Below are 18,904 nucleotides of genomic sequence, written 5' to 3'. Positions count from 1 at the left end.
ACCACGTGTTTGCTTTTTGGTCCATTTTATCCCCTTGGATGAGGTCCTATTACCTTATATAGTTATATGGGCGTATACAGGGGTCCATTACTTTTCATAAGACATGGGTGTATTGGTGCACCCCGGGATTGGTACCTTGGCCCACCCTTAAATTTTGGAAATTGCCCAATTTAAACATTGGGTATTATAGTACAGGACCCTAATATGTATTATGATAAATTTGGATGGTCCACCTCATTCCCTTTTAGGGGTACAAAATTGCCAAATTTTTAGTACAACCACGTGTTTGGTTTTCGGCCTAATTTATGTGCTTGGATGAGGTCCTATTACCTTATATAGTTATATGATCATGTATAGGGGTCTATTACCTATCATAAGACATAGATACATTTGTGCACCCCGGGAGGGGTACCTTGGCCCACTCCTTAAATTTTGGAAATTGCCCAATTTAAACATTTGGTATTATAGTACAAGACCCTAATATGTATTATGATAAATTTGGGTGGTTCACCTCGTTTCCTTCTAGGGGTACAAAATTGCCAAAAATATAAACGTAAGCAATACGTTATACCACGTGTTTGGTCTTTTGGCCCAATTTATCCTCTTGGATGAGGTTCTATTACCTTATATGGTTATATGGTTATGTATAGGGGTCTATTCCCTATCATAAGACATAGGTACAGTACATTTGTGCACTCTTTTAAAAATTTGGGAGGGGTACTTTGGCCCACCCCTTAAATTTTAGAAATTGCTCATTTTATATATTTGGTATTATAGTACTGGACCCTAACATGTATTATGATAAATTTGGGTGGTCCACCTCGTTCCCTTTTAGGGGTACAAAATTGCCAAAATATAAACGTAAGCAATACGTTGTACCACGTGTTTGGTTTGACCTAAGTTATCCCCTTGGATGAGGTCCTATTACCTTATATGGTTATATGGTTATGTATAGGGGTTTATTCCCTATCACAAGACATAGGTACATTTGTGCACTCCTTTTAAAATTTGGGAGGGGTACTTTGGCCCACCCCTTAAATTTTAGAAATTGCTCATTTTATATATTTGGTATTATAGTACTGGACCCTAACATGTATCATGATAAATTTGGGTGGTTCACCTCGTTCCCTTTTAGGGGTACGAAATTGCCAAATTTTAGTACAACCACGTGTTAGTTTTGGCTCAATTTATCCCCTTGGATGAGGTCCTATTACCTTATATGATTATATGGTTATGTATATTGGTCCATTCCCTATTATAAGACATGGGTATATTGATGCACCCTTTAAAAATTTGGGAGGGATACCTTGGCCCATCTCTATTTTGGAAATTGCCCAATTTAAACATTTGGTATAATAGTATAAGACCCTAATATATATATATATATATATATATATATATATATATATATATATATTACTATAAATTTGGGTGGTCCACCTCGTTCCCTTTCATGGGTACGAAATTGCCAAATTTTAGTACAATCACGTGTTTCGTTTTTGACCTAATTTATTCACTTGGATGAGGTCCTATTACCTAATATGATTATATGGTCATGTATAGGGGTCCATTTTCTATCATAAGACATAGGTACATTGATGCACCCAGGGATGGGTACCATAGCCAATCTCTTAAATTTTGGAAATTTTTCAATTTAAGCATTCGCTATCATAGTACATGACCTCAATATGTATCATGATAAATTTGGGTGGTCCACCTTGTTCCCTTTCATGAGTAAAAAAAAAAAAAAATGCCAAAATATAAACATAAGCAATATGTTGTATCACGTGTTTGGTTTTTGGCCCAATTTATCCCGTTTGATGCGGTCTTATACCGTATATGGTCATATGGTCATGTATATAGGTTCATTTCCTATCATAAGACATGAGTACATTGATGCACCCTTTAAAAAATTTGGGAGGGGTATCTTGACTCATCCACTCAGTTTTAGAAATTGTTTAATATAAGCATTTGGTATCTTCGTACAGGTCTTCAATATGTACCACTATAAATTTGGATGGTCCACATCGTTCCCTTTCATGGGTAAAGAACTACCAAAAATCAAATTTCGGAGGTTATTGACCCTTTGATAAGTATTTAGCACGTTATATGGTTTATTACCCTTATATGTTTATGTTCTCTTTTAAATTTGGGAATTATAAAATAACATAATTTGGTAAACGTTTTCTAGGACCCATTGGTGTTCCTCTTATGGCCAAATATTCAAAATTTAAAGGTTATTGACCGGCTTTATTATTGAATAAGTACAGGATTTATTACTTTTTTATAAGACACAGGTGTATTTGTGTACCAATCTTAAATTTTGGGAGGGGTACATTTCTTATTGTCATATCAATAATTGGTAATTGTTCTTAAAATTGGATAGTATCTCATTCATTGGGTAAATCATTGTCAAATATGAGTATGATCACGTGATCAGTTATTGACCTATGATGGGATTAGGAGTCCAGGACATTGGTACATTTAAACTTTGTAGGATAATTTGAGAATGCGTCATTGGTTTCGATTATTACAGCCTATGGACCAAATATAAACGTAAGCAATACGATGTACCACGTGATTGACCTTGATGAGGTAGTGTACAGGGATATATAGCTAACCTTATTGAAACTTATGACTCATAGTCTTAAGGGAATACATGCTACAACACTGGCAAAGTTATTGTTGATTAAAGTTATTGTCTTTCGTGCAATCTGATTGGCTGATCACTATCTTTCGTGCAATCTGATTGGTTGATGAGTTTCAAATCTTTGCTGCATTCAGTTTTGTTTTAACATTTAAAAAGTTTTGAATTTTTTTTTGTTTGAAACTTTGGTTTGACATTTTTTCGTTTGATATTTTTAGTTTAAAAATTTTTGTTTCGAAATTTTTGTTTGAAAATTTTGTTTGAAACTTTTCGTTTGAAATTTTTGTTTGAAAAAATTTTTGTTTGAAAATTTTGTTTGAAATTTTTTGTTTGTAAATTTTTGTTTCAATTTTTTTGTTTAAAATTTTTTCGTTTGAAATTTTTCGTTTCCAAAATTTTTTTCTGTTTAAAAATTTTTGTTTGAACAGTTTTGTTTGCAAAATTTTGTTTCAAATTTTTTTGTTTGAAAATTTTTGTTTGAAATTTTTTTTGAAATTTTTGTTTGACATTTTTAAAAGTTTGTGCACTCATTAGTAAAGAACCGGAACTGTTTAGAACTAAAACCTCTGGCAACATTATGGTGCAATAGTACACGTCAGAACATGATAATGAAACGTCATCAGTTTTGCATCATATATAAGTATCGTTCGCGTTAGTATTCATGATAACATCATCATGGCTACTTGTCTGCAGTTTCTAAACACACGTGATGTGATGAAATCATTTACCAAGATTACTGATTTACAACAGAATGTACCTTATAGAATCTTAGCTAGCGAAAAAATCCATACAAAGTTTGGATTAAGAATCGTAGTGAAGCTTGAAAATGATAAGAATATAATTTTACCAGCACGATATTTACCCATGGAAACATCAAAACAAGAAGAACTGCTGCGTTTCTTAAATACTGGATCTGTATCTTTATGCTATAAAAGACTTTTGGGTCGAAGTCATCAATTTGAATTTAGTACACAGCCGGATTCGTCAGCAATTGTGATGAAATCATGAATCAACACATTCCTTTGACGTCAGACATAGTTGTATGAATGTGGTTGGTCAGCATGACGTCAGTAACTGTGATGAAATCATGAATTCAAATGTCAGCACATTCCTTTCCAATGACGTCAGTCGTAGTTCTATAAATCAACCAATACCGTGAAATCATTTGAGCAAGTGCTTTTCAGGAGGAAAGATGTGTACTTCTAACGATAAAAAGTTCATCTTCGCAAGCTATTATCCAATAAATATATTTCAAACAAAGCATGTGATGATTGGTATCAGTGCTAGAACATTTGAACCTGTGATTCGATTGGGCAAAGCAGAACAATTTGGTGTACAACTGACCTGTGAAGAATGGCAAATATTATGTTCACGAATCGACCAAATGAACAATTATTTTCATGATGAGCTAAATGTGACCATAGTCAAATCATTAGGCTCAAATCATGAAGTGGTGATGCGTACAGTCCTCGAAGAGAAGATGATGCTGTTACGTAAAAAGAGTACATTCCATGTCCCTCGCAACATGGTGTATCTAACACAAACTGAATGGAACAAATTCATCAGCGTATTTCAGTGTGTGAAACATGCAGTGGAAGTGTGCAACAAAACAAGTATATTTCTGAAAAAGTACTATTTTGAAAAATGTGTCATGCATATTGTACAACATGTATCTAGATATTGTGATGGTTGTCAACATCGTTCGTGGGTGCATACCTGTATTGATAAACAGTTTATTTGTGATCAAATGGACATTGAGTTTCCACCAATTGATATTGCATTAGACCTTAAAAGACTTCAACTGGAATTAAAATTATATGCTAAAGACAAACTAGTGCAAGAAGTTCAAAATACAGTGTATCGACAATATCCAGAACCACTATCTGGTATGGATGTATGTGGAGTGTAATAAAATGATCCATTTCAATGAATTGTGTTTTTTCATTTCAAGTACAATCCCATATTCTGACGTGTACTATTGCACCATAATGTTGCCAGAGGTTTTTGTTCTAAACAGTTCCGGTTCTTTACTAATGAGTGCACAAACTTTTAAAAATGTCAAACAAAAATTTCAAAAAAAAATTTCAAACAAAAATTTTCAAACAAAAAAATTTGAAACAAAATTTTGCAAACAAAACTGTTCAAACAAAAATTTTTTAAACAGAAAAAAATTTTGGAAACGAAAAATTTCAAACGAAAAAATTTTAAACAAAAAAATTGAAACAAAAATTTACAAACAAAAAATTTCAAACAAAATTTTCAAACAAAAATTGTTTCAAACAAAAATTTCAAACGAAAAGTTTCAAACAAAATTTTCAAACAAAAATTTCGAAACAAAAATTTTTAAACTAAAAATATCAAACGAAAAAATGTCAAACCAAAGTTTCAAACAAAAAAAAATTCAAAACTTTTTAAATGTTAAAACAAAACTGAATGCAGCAAAGATTTGAAACTCATCAACCAATCAGATTGCACGAAAGATAGTGATCAGCCAATCAGATTGCACGAAAGACAATAACTTTAATCAACAATAACTTTGCCAGTGTTGTAGCATGTATTCCCTTAAGACTATGAGTCATAAGTTTCAATAAGGTTAGCTATATATCCCTGTACACTACCTCATCAAGGTCAATCACGTGGTACATCGTATTGCTTACGTTTATATTTGGTCCATAGGCTGTAATAATCGAAACCAATGACGCATTCTCAAATTATCCTACAAAGTTTAAATGTACCAATGTCCTGGACTCCTAATCCCATCATAGGTCAATAACTGATCACGTGATCATACTCATATTTGACAATGATTTACCCAATGAATGAGATACTATCCAATTTTAAGAACAATTACCAATTATTGATATGACAATAAGAAATGTACCCCTCCCAAAATTTAAGATTGGTACACAAATACACCTGTGTCTTATAAAAAAGTAATAAATCCTGTACTTATTCAATAATAAAGCCGGTCAATAACCTTTAAATTTTGAATATTTGGCCATAAGAGGAACACCAATGGGTCCTAGAAAACGTTTACCAAATTATGTTATTTTATAATTCCCAAATTTAAAAGAGAACATAAACATATAAGGGTAATAAACCATATAACGTGCTAAATACTTATCAAAGGGTCAATAACCTCCGAAATTTGATTTTTGGTAGTTCTTTACCCATGAAAGGGAACGATGTGGACCATCCAAATTTATAGTGGTACATATTGAAGACCTGTACGAAGATACCAAATGCTTATATTAAACAATTTCTAAAACTGAGTGGATGAGTCAAGATACCCCTCCCAAATTTTTTAAAGGGTGCATCAATGTACTCATGTCTTATGATAGGAAATGAACCTATATACATGACCATATGACCATATACGGTATAAGACCGCATCAAACGGGATAAATTGGGCCAAAAACCAAACACGTGATACAACATATTGCTTATGTTTATATTTTGGCATTTTTTTTTTTTTTTTTACTCATGAAAGGGAACAAGGTGGACCACCCAAATTTATCATGATACATATTGAGGTCATGTACTATGATAGCGAATGCTTAAATTGAAAAATTTCCAAAATTTAAGAGATTGGCTATGGTACCCATCCCTGGGTGCATCAATGTACCTATGTCTTATGATAGAAAATGGACCCCTATACATGACCATATAATCATATTAGGTAATAGGACCTCATCCAAGTGAATAAATTAGGTCAAAAACGAAACACGTGATTGTACTAAAATTTGGCAATTTCGTACCCATGAAAGGGAACGAGGTGGACCACCCAAATTTATAGTAATATATATATATATATATATATATATATATTAGGGTCTTATACTATTATACCAAATGTTTAAATTGGGCAATTTCCAAAATAGAGATGGGCCAAGGTACCCCTCCCAAATTTTTAAAGGGTGCATCAATATACCCATGTCTTATAATAGGGAATGGACCAATATACATAACCATATAATCATATAAGGTAATAGGACCTCATCCAAGGGGATAAATTGAGCCAAAACTAACACGTGGTTGTACTAAAATTTGGCAATTTCGTACCCCTAAAAGGGAACGAGGTGAACCACCCAAATTTATCATGATACATGTTAGGGTCCAGTACTATAATACCAAATATATAAAATGAGCAATTTCTAAAATTTAAGGGGTGGGCCAAAGTACCCCTCCCAAATTTTAAAAGGAGTGCACAAATGTACCTATGTCTTGTGATAGGGAATAAACCCCTATACATAACCATATAACCATATAAGGTAATAGGACCTCATCCAAGGGGATAATTTAGGTCAAACCAAACACGTGGTACAACGTATTGCTTACGTTTATATTTTGGCAATTTTGTACCCCTAAAAGGGAACGAGGTGGACCACCCAAATTTATCATAATACATGTTAGGGTCCAGTACTATAATACCAAATATATAAAATGAGCAATTTCTAAAATTTAAGGGGTGGGCCAAAGTACCCCTCCCAAATTTTTAAAAGAGTGCACAAATGTACTGTACCTATGTCTTATGATAGGGAATAGACCCCTATACATAACCATATAACCATATAAGGTAATAGAACCTCATCCAAGAGGATAAATTGGGCCAAAAGACCAAACACGTGGTATAACGTATTGCTTACGTTTATATTTTTGGCAATTTTGTACCCCTAGAAGGAAACGAGGTGAACCACCCAAATTTATCATAATACATATTAGGGTCTTGTACTATAATACCAAATGTTTAAATTGGGCAATTTCCAAAATTTAAGGAGTGGGCCAAGGTACCCCTCCCGGGGTGCACAAATGTATCTATGTCTTATGATAGGTAATAGACCCCTATACATGATCATATAACTATATAAGGTAATAGGACCTCATCCAAGCACATAAATTAGGCCGAAAACCAAACACGTGGTTGTACTAAAAATTTGGCAAGTTTGTACCCCTAAAAGGGAATGAGGTGGACCACCCAAATTTATCATAATACATATTAGGGTCCTGTACTATAATACCCAATGTTTAAATTGGGCAATTTCCAAAATTTAAGGGGTGGGCCAAGGTACCAATCCCGGGGTGCACCAATACACCCATGTCTTATGAAAAGTAATGGACCCCTATACATGACCATATAACTATATAAGGTAATAGGACCTCATCCAAGGGGATGAAATGGACCAAAAAGCAAACACGTGGTACAACGTATTGCTTACGTTTATATTTTTGGCAATTTTGTACCCCTAAAAGGGGACGAGGTGGACCACCCAAATTTATCATAATACATATTAGGGTCCTATACTATAATATCCAATGTTGAAATTGGGCAATTTCCAAAATTTAAGGGGTGGGCCAAGGTACCCCTCCCAAATTTTTCAAGGGGTGCATTAATATACCCATGTCTTATGAAAGGTAATGGACCCCTGTATACGCCCATATAACTATATAAGGTAATAACACCTCATCCAAGGGGATAAATTAGGTCAAAAACCCCCGAAATTTGAATTTTTGGCAATTTTTTACCCATAAAAGGGAACGACATAGACACCCAATACTGATAGAGGTACATACTATGGTCCTAGGCTACCATACCAAATTTTTAGATTTGGCAATTTCCAAAATTTAAGGGGGGTGGTCCTATGTACCTCTGCCAAAATTTAGGGGGTGGGCCAAGGTACCCCTGCCAAAATTTAGAGGGGGTGGTCCTAGGTACCCCTAGGTCATTGACCCCGGACTAAGGTCATTGACCTTTGACCTATGACGTCACAAAGGTCGGGGTCAAAGTCCAAACTTCGGCAAAGTGACGCGATTACTACTGCCACCCTATGTACGAGATCAATTTTGTACGTATTAAATACTAAATATCAGATTCTTTCGTATGACGCATTAAACATGTGGCTCTAGAAACAAAAATATACGAAACGTGAAACTATCGTATACCTAGGTAATAGCATGATACTTATCTGACTCATATGCTGAACAAATATACACAGCACTGTCAAAATGTTTACCTTCAAATGCGTTGTTTGTGAAATTTTCAAACAAAGAAAAAAAAAGTTTTTCTTTATATTTCAGGACGTGTCAACATGTGAACAAAAACAAATTGCAATTTCTATTTCTAGTACTAAGAAGTAAGCGTAATACTTACTGAGATAAAGTATTTTCAGTTTACGGTGTATTGAAAAAAAAATGTTAGAACAAAATATTTACTCACTAATACTGTCTATTCTTCTGGCTACTTTCAGTGTCACACTGTCACCAGAATTCTGGAGCATTAGAATCGCTTCTGAAAGTGGTTTCCCTCTTAGGCTTTTCCCATTAATTGCTAACAAACGATCTCCAACGTGTAACGCTCCAGTTTGTTCCGCTAAACCTCCTGAAAACAATATATATTGTAATATTTCATCACTATTATTATTATTATTATTATTATTTCATATTACGTATTTTTCAGTTATAATACTGTTTTATATTACGTTTAGTTATCAAGGTTGTTATGTACTGTAGTGTAAATTGGAATTTTGGCTGTATGTGGAATTTTGTTAATACATAAATAAATAATATTAACACATATTTGTTAATGTAGTCTAATGCTTTGTGTACCTTCCAGCATTGCATGATCACCAAAATTTCAAGTAGTGATTTACTGGAAGTACATAGATATTGCAAATATAAGGAATAAATCACGATTTTGACATTTGTGTGAAACAATATTAAATACCGCCTACAAAACATTAATCTTGTTCTTCAAAACCTTTAAATACACTATTTTTGGGATTAATTTTCAGTCACCTCTTCAATACATCAGACTCGTTTAATAAGGAAAGGATATTTGAAGGTTCTTAAATTTAAAGTTATCTAAGACAGGAAAACACAGTTTTCGAAGAGAAGGGAAGAAAATCAATTCGGAAGGCGAATTATTTTAGATGCTGGTAACTTCTTCCTTCTCTTTAACCATTCCTTCTTTATAAAACTAGTTCGACAGAAGCCACAGAGTTGGCTGAAAATTAGTTCAAGAACTAACCTATTTAGAGTACTTGAAGAAAAAAGTTAGTATGTTATTACCTAAAATTAACTTAGTTTTTTTTTAATGATAAATAATTGTTAGTTAGGTTCATATATAACAACAGAAAATATTCACTAATAAACATTATATTAAGTTGCTACATAAACTTTTATTAGTACAGTGAAGAAATTTGTAGAACTTTGCAGTATGAAATATTTCTTATTATGCTATTATTCTTATTACGTATTACGAAATACTTATCCAATATATTGTTGTATGTTTCGTCTACAAAATATTATCGCAAAATACGAGGTGTGTAGGTAAAATAAGTTTCTTAAAGTTGTAACCGTGTACTGTTATTTGTTAGGTTTGAGGCGTTGAGACTGATGCTGACCTTGAGTCATGGGCAAGTGCGAGAGCTAACGTTGTGAAAGTGAGATGTGAAATGGCATCACCGATCCAAGATTCGTCAAATACGTGATGTACAGAAACTTGCATGTCAACATACTTTATTTACATCTCGATACCAGAGATGTCGTGGAGATACTTCTCGAAACTCTGACAAAACGTTTGGGGTTACAGACAATTGTGCGCGATGGACTGCACAAAAAGTTGACTGAAGAACACACACAAAAATGCGGATGGATTAGTGCTTAAGTTTATTATTACTCACGAAGAGACAGGAGGGGGTTATGCACTATATTGTGACGAGCGAAGAATCGTGGGTTTACAATTATATGCCAGAATGAAAGTAACAATTGTTTCAATAGCGAAATACATATCACCAAAACCGAGAAAGGGCCAGACTTCTATGACGCAAGGATCCAAAGCTAGTAATGATACTGATTAAATGTTTGGGTAATGGTGGCGAATGGGGGGGGGGGGGCGGATAGATATGTCCTATGCCATTCCTGAGGATATTGTGAAATGAGCAGTTGCTAAATGTGTATGACTAAGAAACATTTAGCTTTCCAGATACACCCCACAAATTTTAAACTTACTACAAAATATTAACAATATAAAACATCGTTCTGATAATACACTATTATGAAAACCCTGTAAGCACTTTCAAGAAACTGGATCGGTTAGATCAATTCTGCAATTTGCCTTTTTGCAGACAACAAGTAACCACACGGCAATCCTCCCCTTCCCCCCATATGTTATATATCTTAGAAACAATCAAAAAATGAACTGGAAAGAACCAAATGGATCGTAAACATAAAATTTTCGGGTGCCACTTATATCTGTATATTTTCTAATAGAAACTGAGAGGAAGAAAATAAATACTCGGAGTAGTTGCAGGAACTTTGAAATAAGGGTAGTAATGAAAAATGCAAATAACGAATGACAATATAGAAATGTTTTTACAAATTTTGTATAGTCTAGGTCACTGGATTTGCCGCTTCTATTACAAGTAAATAATCTGTATCTGCTGATGCATTAGCTCAGGGCGTCTGGCAGCATCTTTGTAATATTGTTGTATTGTCATGACTACTTCTGATGTTTAAGATCCATTAAATAAATATGTATTTGTGCCTAGAAAATAGAATTGAGCCCAATTTCCGAAGTTGACTGTGAATAAGAAGAACAAGTGCATTGTGGGTCTGCAGAAAGCTCGATGGCTTTTCAAGATCTCAAAGATACAGAGAATAAGATGGAATGTGTTTGGTGTGCATCCATGTTTAAGAGAATATCAGGTTCATGATGTTCACACAAAGAGATCTGATTTAGAATAGCTTATGAACAATTGCTCGTTAAGATTCAATGTTTTGGAGAAAGTCAAGGGAACAAGCAAGGCACATCACAGATATCATTGTTTCGGATATTTTAGACTATACCACGCGCAATTAATTGTCTTCATTCACTCGTGCTTTTCACAAGACTGTCTTTTATCAATTTTCATTCCTAAAAGCCCTAATGCTGGAACAAAGAACAGGCTCATTTGAGGGGAAAATAAGGATTTATGGTCAGTGATGAAAGCCGCCTCTACCTGATGTTAAATGATGGAACATTGATGGTTATGGCAATGTGAGCCACAACAGTCGTTCATGTTTGCGCCTTTAGTTTGTTACACCAACTAATCAAGAAGAAATTCAATACATTTAAATTAGAAATTTTCATTGCAACATGTAGTGAAATTAATAATACCCACTTTCTTATATTTAGCTTTGTAGTAAACCACATTCTTTCTAATTAGTTATTTTATATGCATGAATTTCATGAAAAATAATAATGATAATAATAATAATAAATCAATTTCTCATTTACTCGCTTTGAAAGATTTTTTTTTCTTTTCTACTACTGTATCTCGGATTTAACTTAGACGAAGAAACATTAGTTATCGCAGTACCGGTAAAAATAACTGCAAGGAAGCTTTTTTCATAAATACACGTAGGCGGAAACAAAGCTTTAAGATATTGCTCTTTGATTATTTGAGTAAAGATTTACCCCAAGTGCACGGTATTTAACGACCATATCATATAATATAACAATGTAATATATTTAAATAAACTGAATTATATTTACCCTTCTTTTCCCTGCAGCAAGAAATAAAAATTAGATAGAAATTATAACAATATTCCTAATATTATTTGTAATTTACACAGGAGTTGCTGAAAATATATGATATACCATGTTAATATCTTATATGTTTTTTTCTTTCTTTTTTATATATATTGTCAAAAGTGATCAAACCAACATCCTCACACCAAGCAGTCACAAAGTCTTCACAGACCCTTACGAGGAAACGGTCTTAAGTGTAAACAACCGATTTGGCTGGGGTCCGGATATGTGTTACGGGAGACCAAAGTAGGAGACACGTATTATATTTTGGCGTTTCCGCCCATACACAGAAATTTCCGAAATACTGGGCCCCAAAGTGGCTCTACATGCTATAACTAGGAAGCGAATGACGTTACTTGTACACAACCGATTTGGCTGGGATCCGGATATGTGTTACGGAAGACCAAAGTAGGAGACACTTATTTTAGCGTTTGGGCCCATACGCAGAAATTTCTGAAATATGGGGCCGCAAAGTGGCCCTACATGCCATAACTAGGAAGCGAATGACGTTACTGGTACAGATTGTTGGCCTGGGTTGGAATATGTTATAATATATCCAAAGGTATGATACTTGTGTTTGTTATTAGGTCCCACAAAAAGGAATGTCGAATGTACAGGGTCCGATATTAGTAGATTTTCAATAAGGCCATGAAGTTGGCTTATGTGGTACCCATGCAATTCTGAACAGATGCTCAGCTGGAACGAGCCGTCGAGGGGGATCTTCTGACCACGAGGGTGTCAAGGGAGCGAAAAAATGTTTGCGTTTTTCACTTGTATTTCCATGGCTAGGATGTGTGGATACCGGGCGGTACACTTTTGTGCAAGAGAATGAACATTAATATTTAATCGATACGGCGTGTGCTGTCCGGAAACCGGTCACAGTGGAGGAAGTAAAGTATGCCGCCCTATCAGGTTTTGTCGGAAGATAAACTACATGTCTTCGACTTGAGCTTATTATAGCCATATCCGGATCCCAGCCAAACCGGTTGTGTACAAGTAACGTCATTCACTTCCTAGTTATAGCATGTAGGGCCACTTTGGGGTCCCGTAGTTCGGAAATTTCTGCGTATGGGCCCAAACGCCAAAATACGTGTCTCCTACTTTGGTCTTCTATAACATATATCCGGACCAAAGCCAAATCGGTTGTGTACAAGTAACGTCATTCGCTTCCTAGTTATGGCATGTAGGGCCACTTTGGGATCTCGTATTTCGGAAATTTCTGTGTATGGGCCCAAACGCCAAAATACTTGTCTCCTACTTTGGTCTCCCGTAACACATATCCCGACCCCAGCCAAATCGGTTGTTTACACTTAAGACCGTTTCCTCGTTAGTTACAATCGTTAAAACATGCTAAGTCAATATTGATAACAGATTATATTTAACATTTGTTACTCCGATTTAATTTTAGTCTCTATTGCTGTTAATCTTTCTCCTTGTTATCACTGTTTTCTTCTAATATGCTCCGCCTAATTTATGCGCAAAGTAAATTTAAACTAATATCAAATATTTCGGAGTAATAGTAGCAAGAGTATCATGTTTTTATTTTTTCTGGAGTGGTCGGAATTTTATGCCAAAAATATGATGATATATTCTTGATATTTACTACGTTTATATTTGAATCATGCAACAGTATACCCAAAGCTAAGCTCTGAAAATTTCGTATTCAATAAAGATATACATATTTACAATGCGCATAGACGAGATGATTTTCTCATTGTTTAACAAAGATGCAACATGTATCAAAAAGGTGAACGTACAAAGGTAAGAAATTATATAACATATTATTAGCTGTAATGAAAAAGCGAGAAAAAAGTTCTTAAGAAATTACTGAAAGAGTGTCTAAGGATGCAATAAATTCAATTGAAATTAAATTAAACACTTGATTTCCCACTCACATAACCTGCAATCTACAACCTGAAATTTGCCAGAAAAGATGCATGTGTAGAGTTTTCTTTTCTCAATGACATTCTGCACTCACGAGAATATTGAAATATAAACCTACTATTTATTGCAGATTGATTTAGAAACTTCGATGAATTTCTCTGAAAGTTTATTAAATAACTCTCTATTGAGAAATTGCTTTATATGTGAGTTTATTTTAAATATTGTATTGTATCAAAATTAAAACCCCGAAATCAGTGTAATTTGCGAATAGTTAAATTTGATATTTTGTCAACTCATGTAAATAATTTAAGATCGGCTTCAGTACAAAACCTCAACTGGCTCAATTGAATGGACTAAGTCAGGGCTGTTTCCAAAATCTATTCGGATTGTCGAAATAGCCCCAAAGCTTATTTTATTCTATCAGGCACACAAGTGAAACTTCCGGAGAAGGAAATATGAAAAGCATGTGGATTGCATTCCGACGTTTCATATAAAAACGATCCTCTGCATTCGATCAACCATACTTCATACCACACTTCAGTCCTAGTGGCTGCTATTCGTTTATATTTACGGAAATTGTGAAGAGGCGAACCGTTTGAGGATGACTTCAAGCTACCAGAGAAACACATATCTTTTCCACATTATCTATTCTGACAGTTTTTGGATTTGTAGCCGTGTATTCCAAGCATAGCTTTTTATATTCATTATGGTAGGAACAGTTAATGAGACCAAAACTTAATTATCACTCAATTATCGGTTTTATATCATCTTCATTTCACTTTGTCCCCATCTCTCGCAATACGTATCCTGCGAGAAACCAGTAGATTTAGATAGATCGAGAACCGACAATCTTAAGTTCAATTTTCAGTTAACACTCCAATATTTATCTGTTTCCACAGAATAACAATGACAAATACTCCCTACAGTACCGCGGCAGCGTAGTCGGTATGCAGCCTACCCTAGGTAAGCATACGCAACCTAGATTCGATTCCCGATGGAAGCAAGATTTATTCTCTTGTTCTACCTTGCCCAAACGCACTCAGATCATCCAGAATCTATCAAATCGATACCTAAAAGTAGGGGGGATAAAGACATATTTGCCATATTACTCATCTACGTATTGAAGTCATAACCTTGAGCACGCCCACGTCTGCCTTTGGCTCACCACGAACAGGGACAGTAATCTATCCTACTCTAGTCTCTTGTGAAATTTAAATTTGTTCAAAATAATGAGGAAGGCAATAACTGTATGGGTACGTTTAAACACTATAAAGAAATAATTTTTCACATAATACATTAAATATACATAAGACTGCTAACTAACTCCTGCAGTATTTCTAAAACTTCATACGGTTGCTGCTATTCTTCCAAAATGAAGAAAATCACAGGTCAACTAAATGTGAGCAAAAATAGTACAAACAGGTTACCAGATTTCTTAGCAACCAATTTAGGGACAGCTTCCATTGTCAGCAAAATATTTACCCTTGGTCACGATGAAGTTTTTGATAGATACAAATAAACAACGAATATTAAAAATACTTTAGAAGTTATAAAGATAAATTCGAGGCAAAGGTTTTTCATGTATTCGCAAACTTCCAGTTTTATTTACAGCTTTCATAAGAGTGAATAATGTCATTAACAATAATTTATTATTATTACGTCATCATAAGTGAGTAACTCATATTAAATTGCACTCCAACTTGAGAGTTTCCTCTTGATATATTTAATACATATGAAGAACTTCATACCTTCTGTTAATCCTGAGATAATAATGGAATCAAAAGTGTCTTCTGTGCCTGCAATGGTGATGCCAAGCGGTCCTCCACATCTATTAAGTTCAACAGTGTATACCACACACCTGCTGTCTGACTCCTCTGAAAAGTAACAACACGAGTATATATATATACATACTAACATATATATACTAACACGAGTAGAAAAACATAAATACAATTAAGATCTTATAATTACTAATCTCATTCAAAATATTCTGAAAAGCTGCGTTAAATATTATAGGATGTGAGTATTTTCTTTCGTTGTTAATGTATCTTAGAAATAAGGACAACAGATAAAAAGTAAATTGAATTATATTAACAAAAATTCGTTGAGTAGCATATTGTGTTTCCCAGCAGACACATTAATTTTATACTTCCCTGATTATACGTACATATCTTATCTATCCAGATGAACCGTAATGAAATCCATGTGACTAGAACTTAAGAAGTGTAGTTGAAATGTCTCCTAGTTTGTATTACGTTTTTCTTTTCTTTTATTTTATTTGCGTTTTAATTTTTTGTATCTTACTTTGGAGAAAATAATACTTCCTCTGAATACCGGAAACATTCTTTCATGCGTGGTTGGTAGAAACCAAAAAAAGATAAGATTACATTTTTCTTATAATTTCACGATATTTTACTATCTGATAAGATACGATAAACAAATATTTTAACTAGGTATGCATTAATTGCAAATTTGGAGCAAAGCGATCGATCTCTATTGATTATTCATAGATTTTTTTTAGTGCATCAAATTGTTTCCGTGAATGAACACAACATGCAAATAGTTGAATTTGACATATCAGCGGAAACCATAATGGCTTTGAAAAATTGTGTTCGCAGAAGAAAACTAAAAGGATTTCTCCGTATTTCTATAATGTTGAAAATTCTATTTTTCATTGTTTACAATGAGAATTCGCGCGCCAAATGCTTTTTTAAAGGTTAAGTCTTTGGGCATCTCGTTTTTCGGTGATTATTTTTTTTAATAGTATGTCCGATCGGAATATGTGACCTTCTTACGACACTCAGCGTGCGCTCTCGAACCACCAACTCAAAGTTGGTTAGATCGGTTAAGGCATCTCGAAGGAGTATCCGGATATACGAAGCCTATGTCAAGTAAAGAGGAGCTTCGCTCCAATTAAAAGTAGAGAATTAATCACAACACGAAAAATCAAGGGCTGTACTTTGAAAACGATTACCATCATGACTGAAAAATTTATACATACTCTATATTTACTTTCCTTTAAAAAAAATTGAAGAATGCAAAGAAGAATAGTCTCTTTTTCGTTGATTTTTGCCAATGATGCCACTTAGTAACACGTAGAAGTATTCATTTGCCGGACACGGTTTAATAGACAAGTGTTCAAAGTTTAAATAAAGACAGGGTAAACAGAATAATGAGGCTTTTAATGTAAATATAATTTTGTTCTCTTACTGTAGCGATTTCCAATACGCTACATTATTTTTATGATATATATATATATATTAAATTGTGGTGTTGTGAAGTAAATTTACTGTTTAAAAAGGGCAGAGAAAGAAATTGATTAAAGTTTAAAAAAAAAGAATTGTAATATTTAGGAAGGAATTCGTTTTGTTTTTCTTTCTTTCGCTTTTATTTCTGTAAAAGCTTGAAGTTGTAAGCGAAACACCTTTTCTTTTCGTTAGCTGTGTGTTTGAATGACGTAGCACGGGAAGACGAGATAGTGAGTGACACGCCCCCTTTCTGTGGCTTCGGTTGCCTCGTGCTAGCTATGCCTCGTCACTTGGTTTGAAGGCGATACGGGGAACAAGTGGAAGATTACGTACATGCAGCAGTGTTTGGTTAAAGTCGGGAAATTCGTATTACATTTTCTCTTTCCTTGTCAGTGCAAAAATATAAAATACCGTGAACTAATGTAGTGATTGTGGAGTGTTTTTTTTTCTTTTTAAAAAATGTATGAAGAAGTAACTTAACGTCAGTTTGTTTCAGTTTGATACTGCAAAATTGTTAGGTTATGTAGGCTGTCTCAATTTAATCAAAGTTAAGTTAGGACTCCTCTTATACCGTCTTGTTGCTAGAAATTAACAAAGTTAACAATTAATAGTGAGATTAATTTCTAAAAGTGAGATTAAAAAGAAAAAAAATAGAATTTGTTTTTTTTTTTTTAAAGTGAGCTTGTAAAGATTAAGTAATCTCTAAATGACTTTTCTACTTCTAAGTTTTTAAAAATTGGAATTAAACTACGTAGTGGAATGGTAGTTTTAGTACTTAGAAGAGTGCCTAAACACGTTAGTGGGTGTAAATTGAATTAGGTAGTTTTCGCTAGGAGTAGTGGTTAAAGAGGTCAAACCTAATTTAATAAACGGTAAATTCTAATTGAATAAATTTAACGAGACAACATAGGGTGCTTCAAGAGGAGTAGGGAAATAAATTACAGTACCAGTTTGATCGAGTTGAGGCAGAAATTACGTTAAATTTAGACATTAAAGGAAATTATTTAACTGAAAAATTAACGCAATAAGATTATACAGGGCGTTTAAACATTAATAAGCACTGAAATAATTACATTTATTGCTAAATCGTGTTGCACTATAGTAGAAGAAAGACAAGGTGTTAGACTGTGGAACCAGCAGATGATTGGAGCCTTTGGGGTAAAAAATAATCTCTCCTTTTCTGTTTTTAATTTTCCAAATGTGAGGTGGTAAGTACTTAATTTATTTTTTTCTATTACTTAGAAACAGTAGAAATAGTCACTGGGTGTTGAATGCACACGTTAAAAAAAAAATCTTGAAGTATACACTGAATCTTTTGAGCCAAATTTCTCCACATCGATTACATTTAAATTTAATAAATATGTAACAAAGAAAAGGTGTTCGCAATTCAAGCTTATAATTTCTCTATTGGTCATTAAATGTTTGGTTTTATAGTCCAAATTAAACTGATTTAAATACAATGATTTTCACTCCTGATACTATATATATCGTTGAAAGATTAGTAATTGTTAGCTATTGTTATTGTTTGGCTACATTTAATTGTATATTGTAACTTAA

General features: G+C 33.8%; 1 protein-coding gene across 3 annotated transcripts in view; it reads right to left on the bottom strand.

Moving 5' to 3' along the window:
* Window positions 1-18,904, bottom strand: part of LOC145673479 (glutamate receptor-interacting protein 1-like) — a 310,017-nt gene that overhangs the window by 42,835 nt on the left and 248,278 nt on the right. For all 3 annotated transcript variants that reach the window (XM_081743214.1, XM_081743212.1, XM_081743213.1), the window contains exons 12-13: window positions 15,848-15,973; window positions 8,862-9,023 (exon numbers count right to left, since the gene is read on the bottom strand). In XM_081743214.1, the coding sequence (XP_081599340.1) occupies window positions 8,862-9,023; window positions 15,848-15,973 (288 nt within the window). The remainder of the gene's footprint in view (window positions 1-8,861; window positions 9,024-15,847; window positions 15,974-18,904) is intronic.

Source organism: Thermobia domestica, chromosome 16 (assembly GCF_964235325.1).
Source record: "Thermobia domestica chromosome 16, izTheDome1.hap1.1, whole genome shotgun sequence".
Classification (NCBI taxonomy): domain Eukaryota; kingdom Metazoa; phylum Arthropoda; class Insecta; order Zygentoma; family Lepismatidae; genus Thermobia; species Thermobia domestica.
The sequence above is the reverse complement of the archived record's forward strand: the minus strand, read 5'-3'. Positions and strand labels throughout refer to the sequence as shown.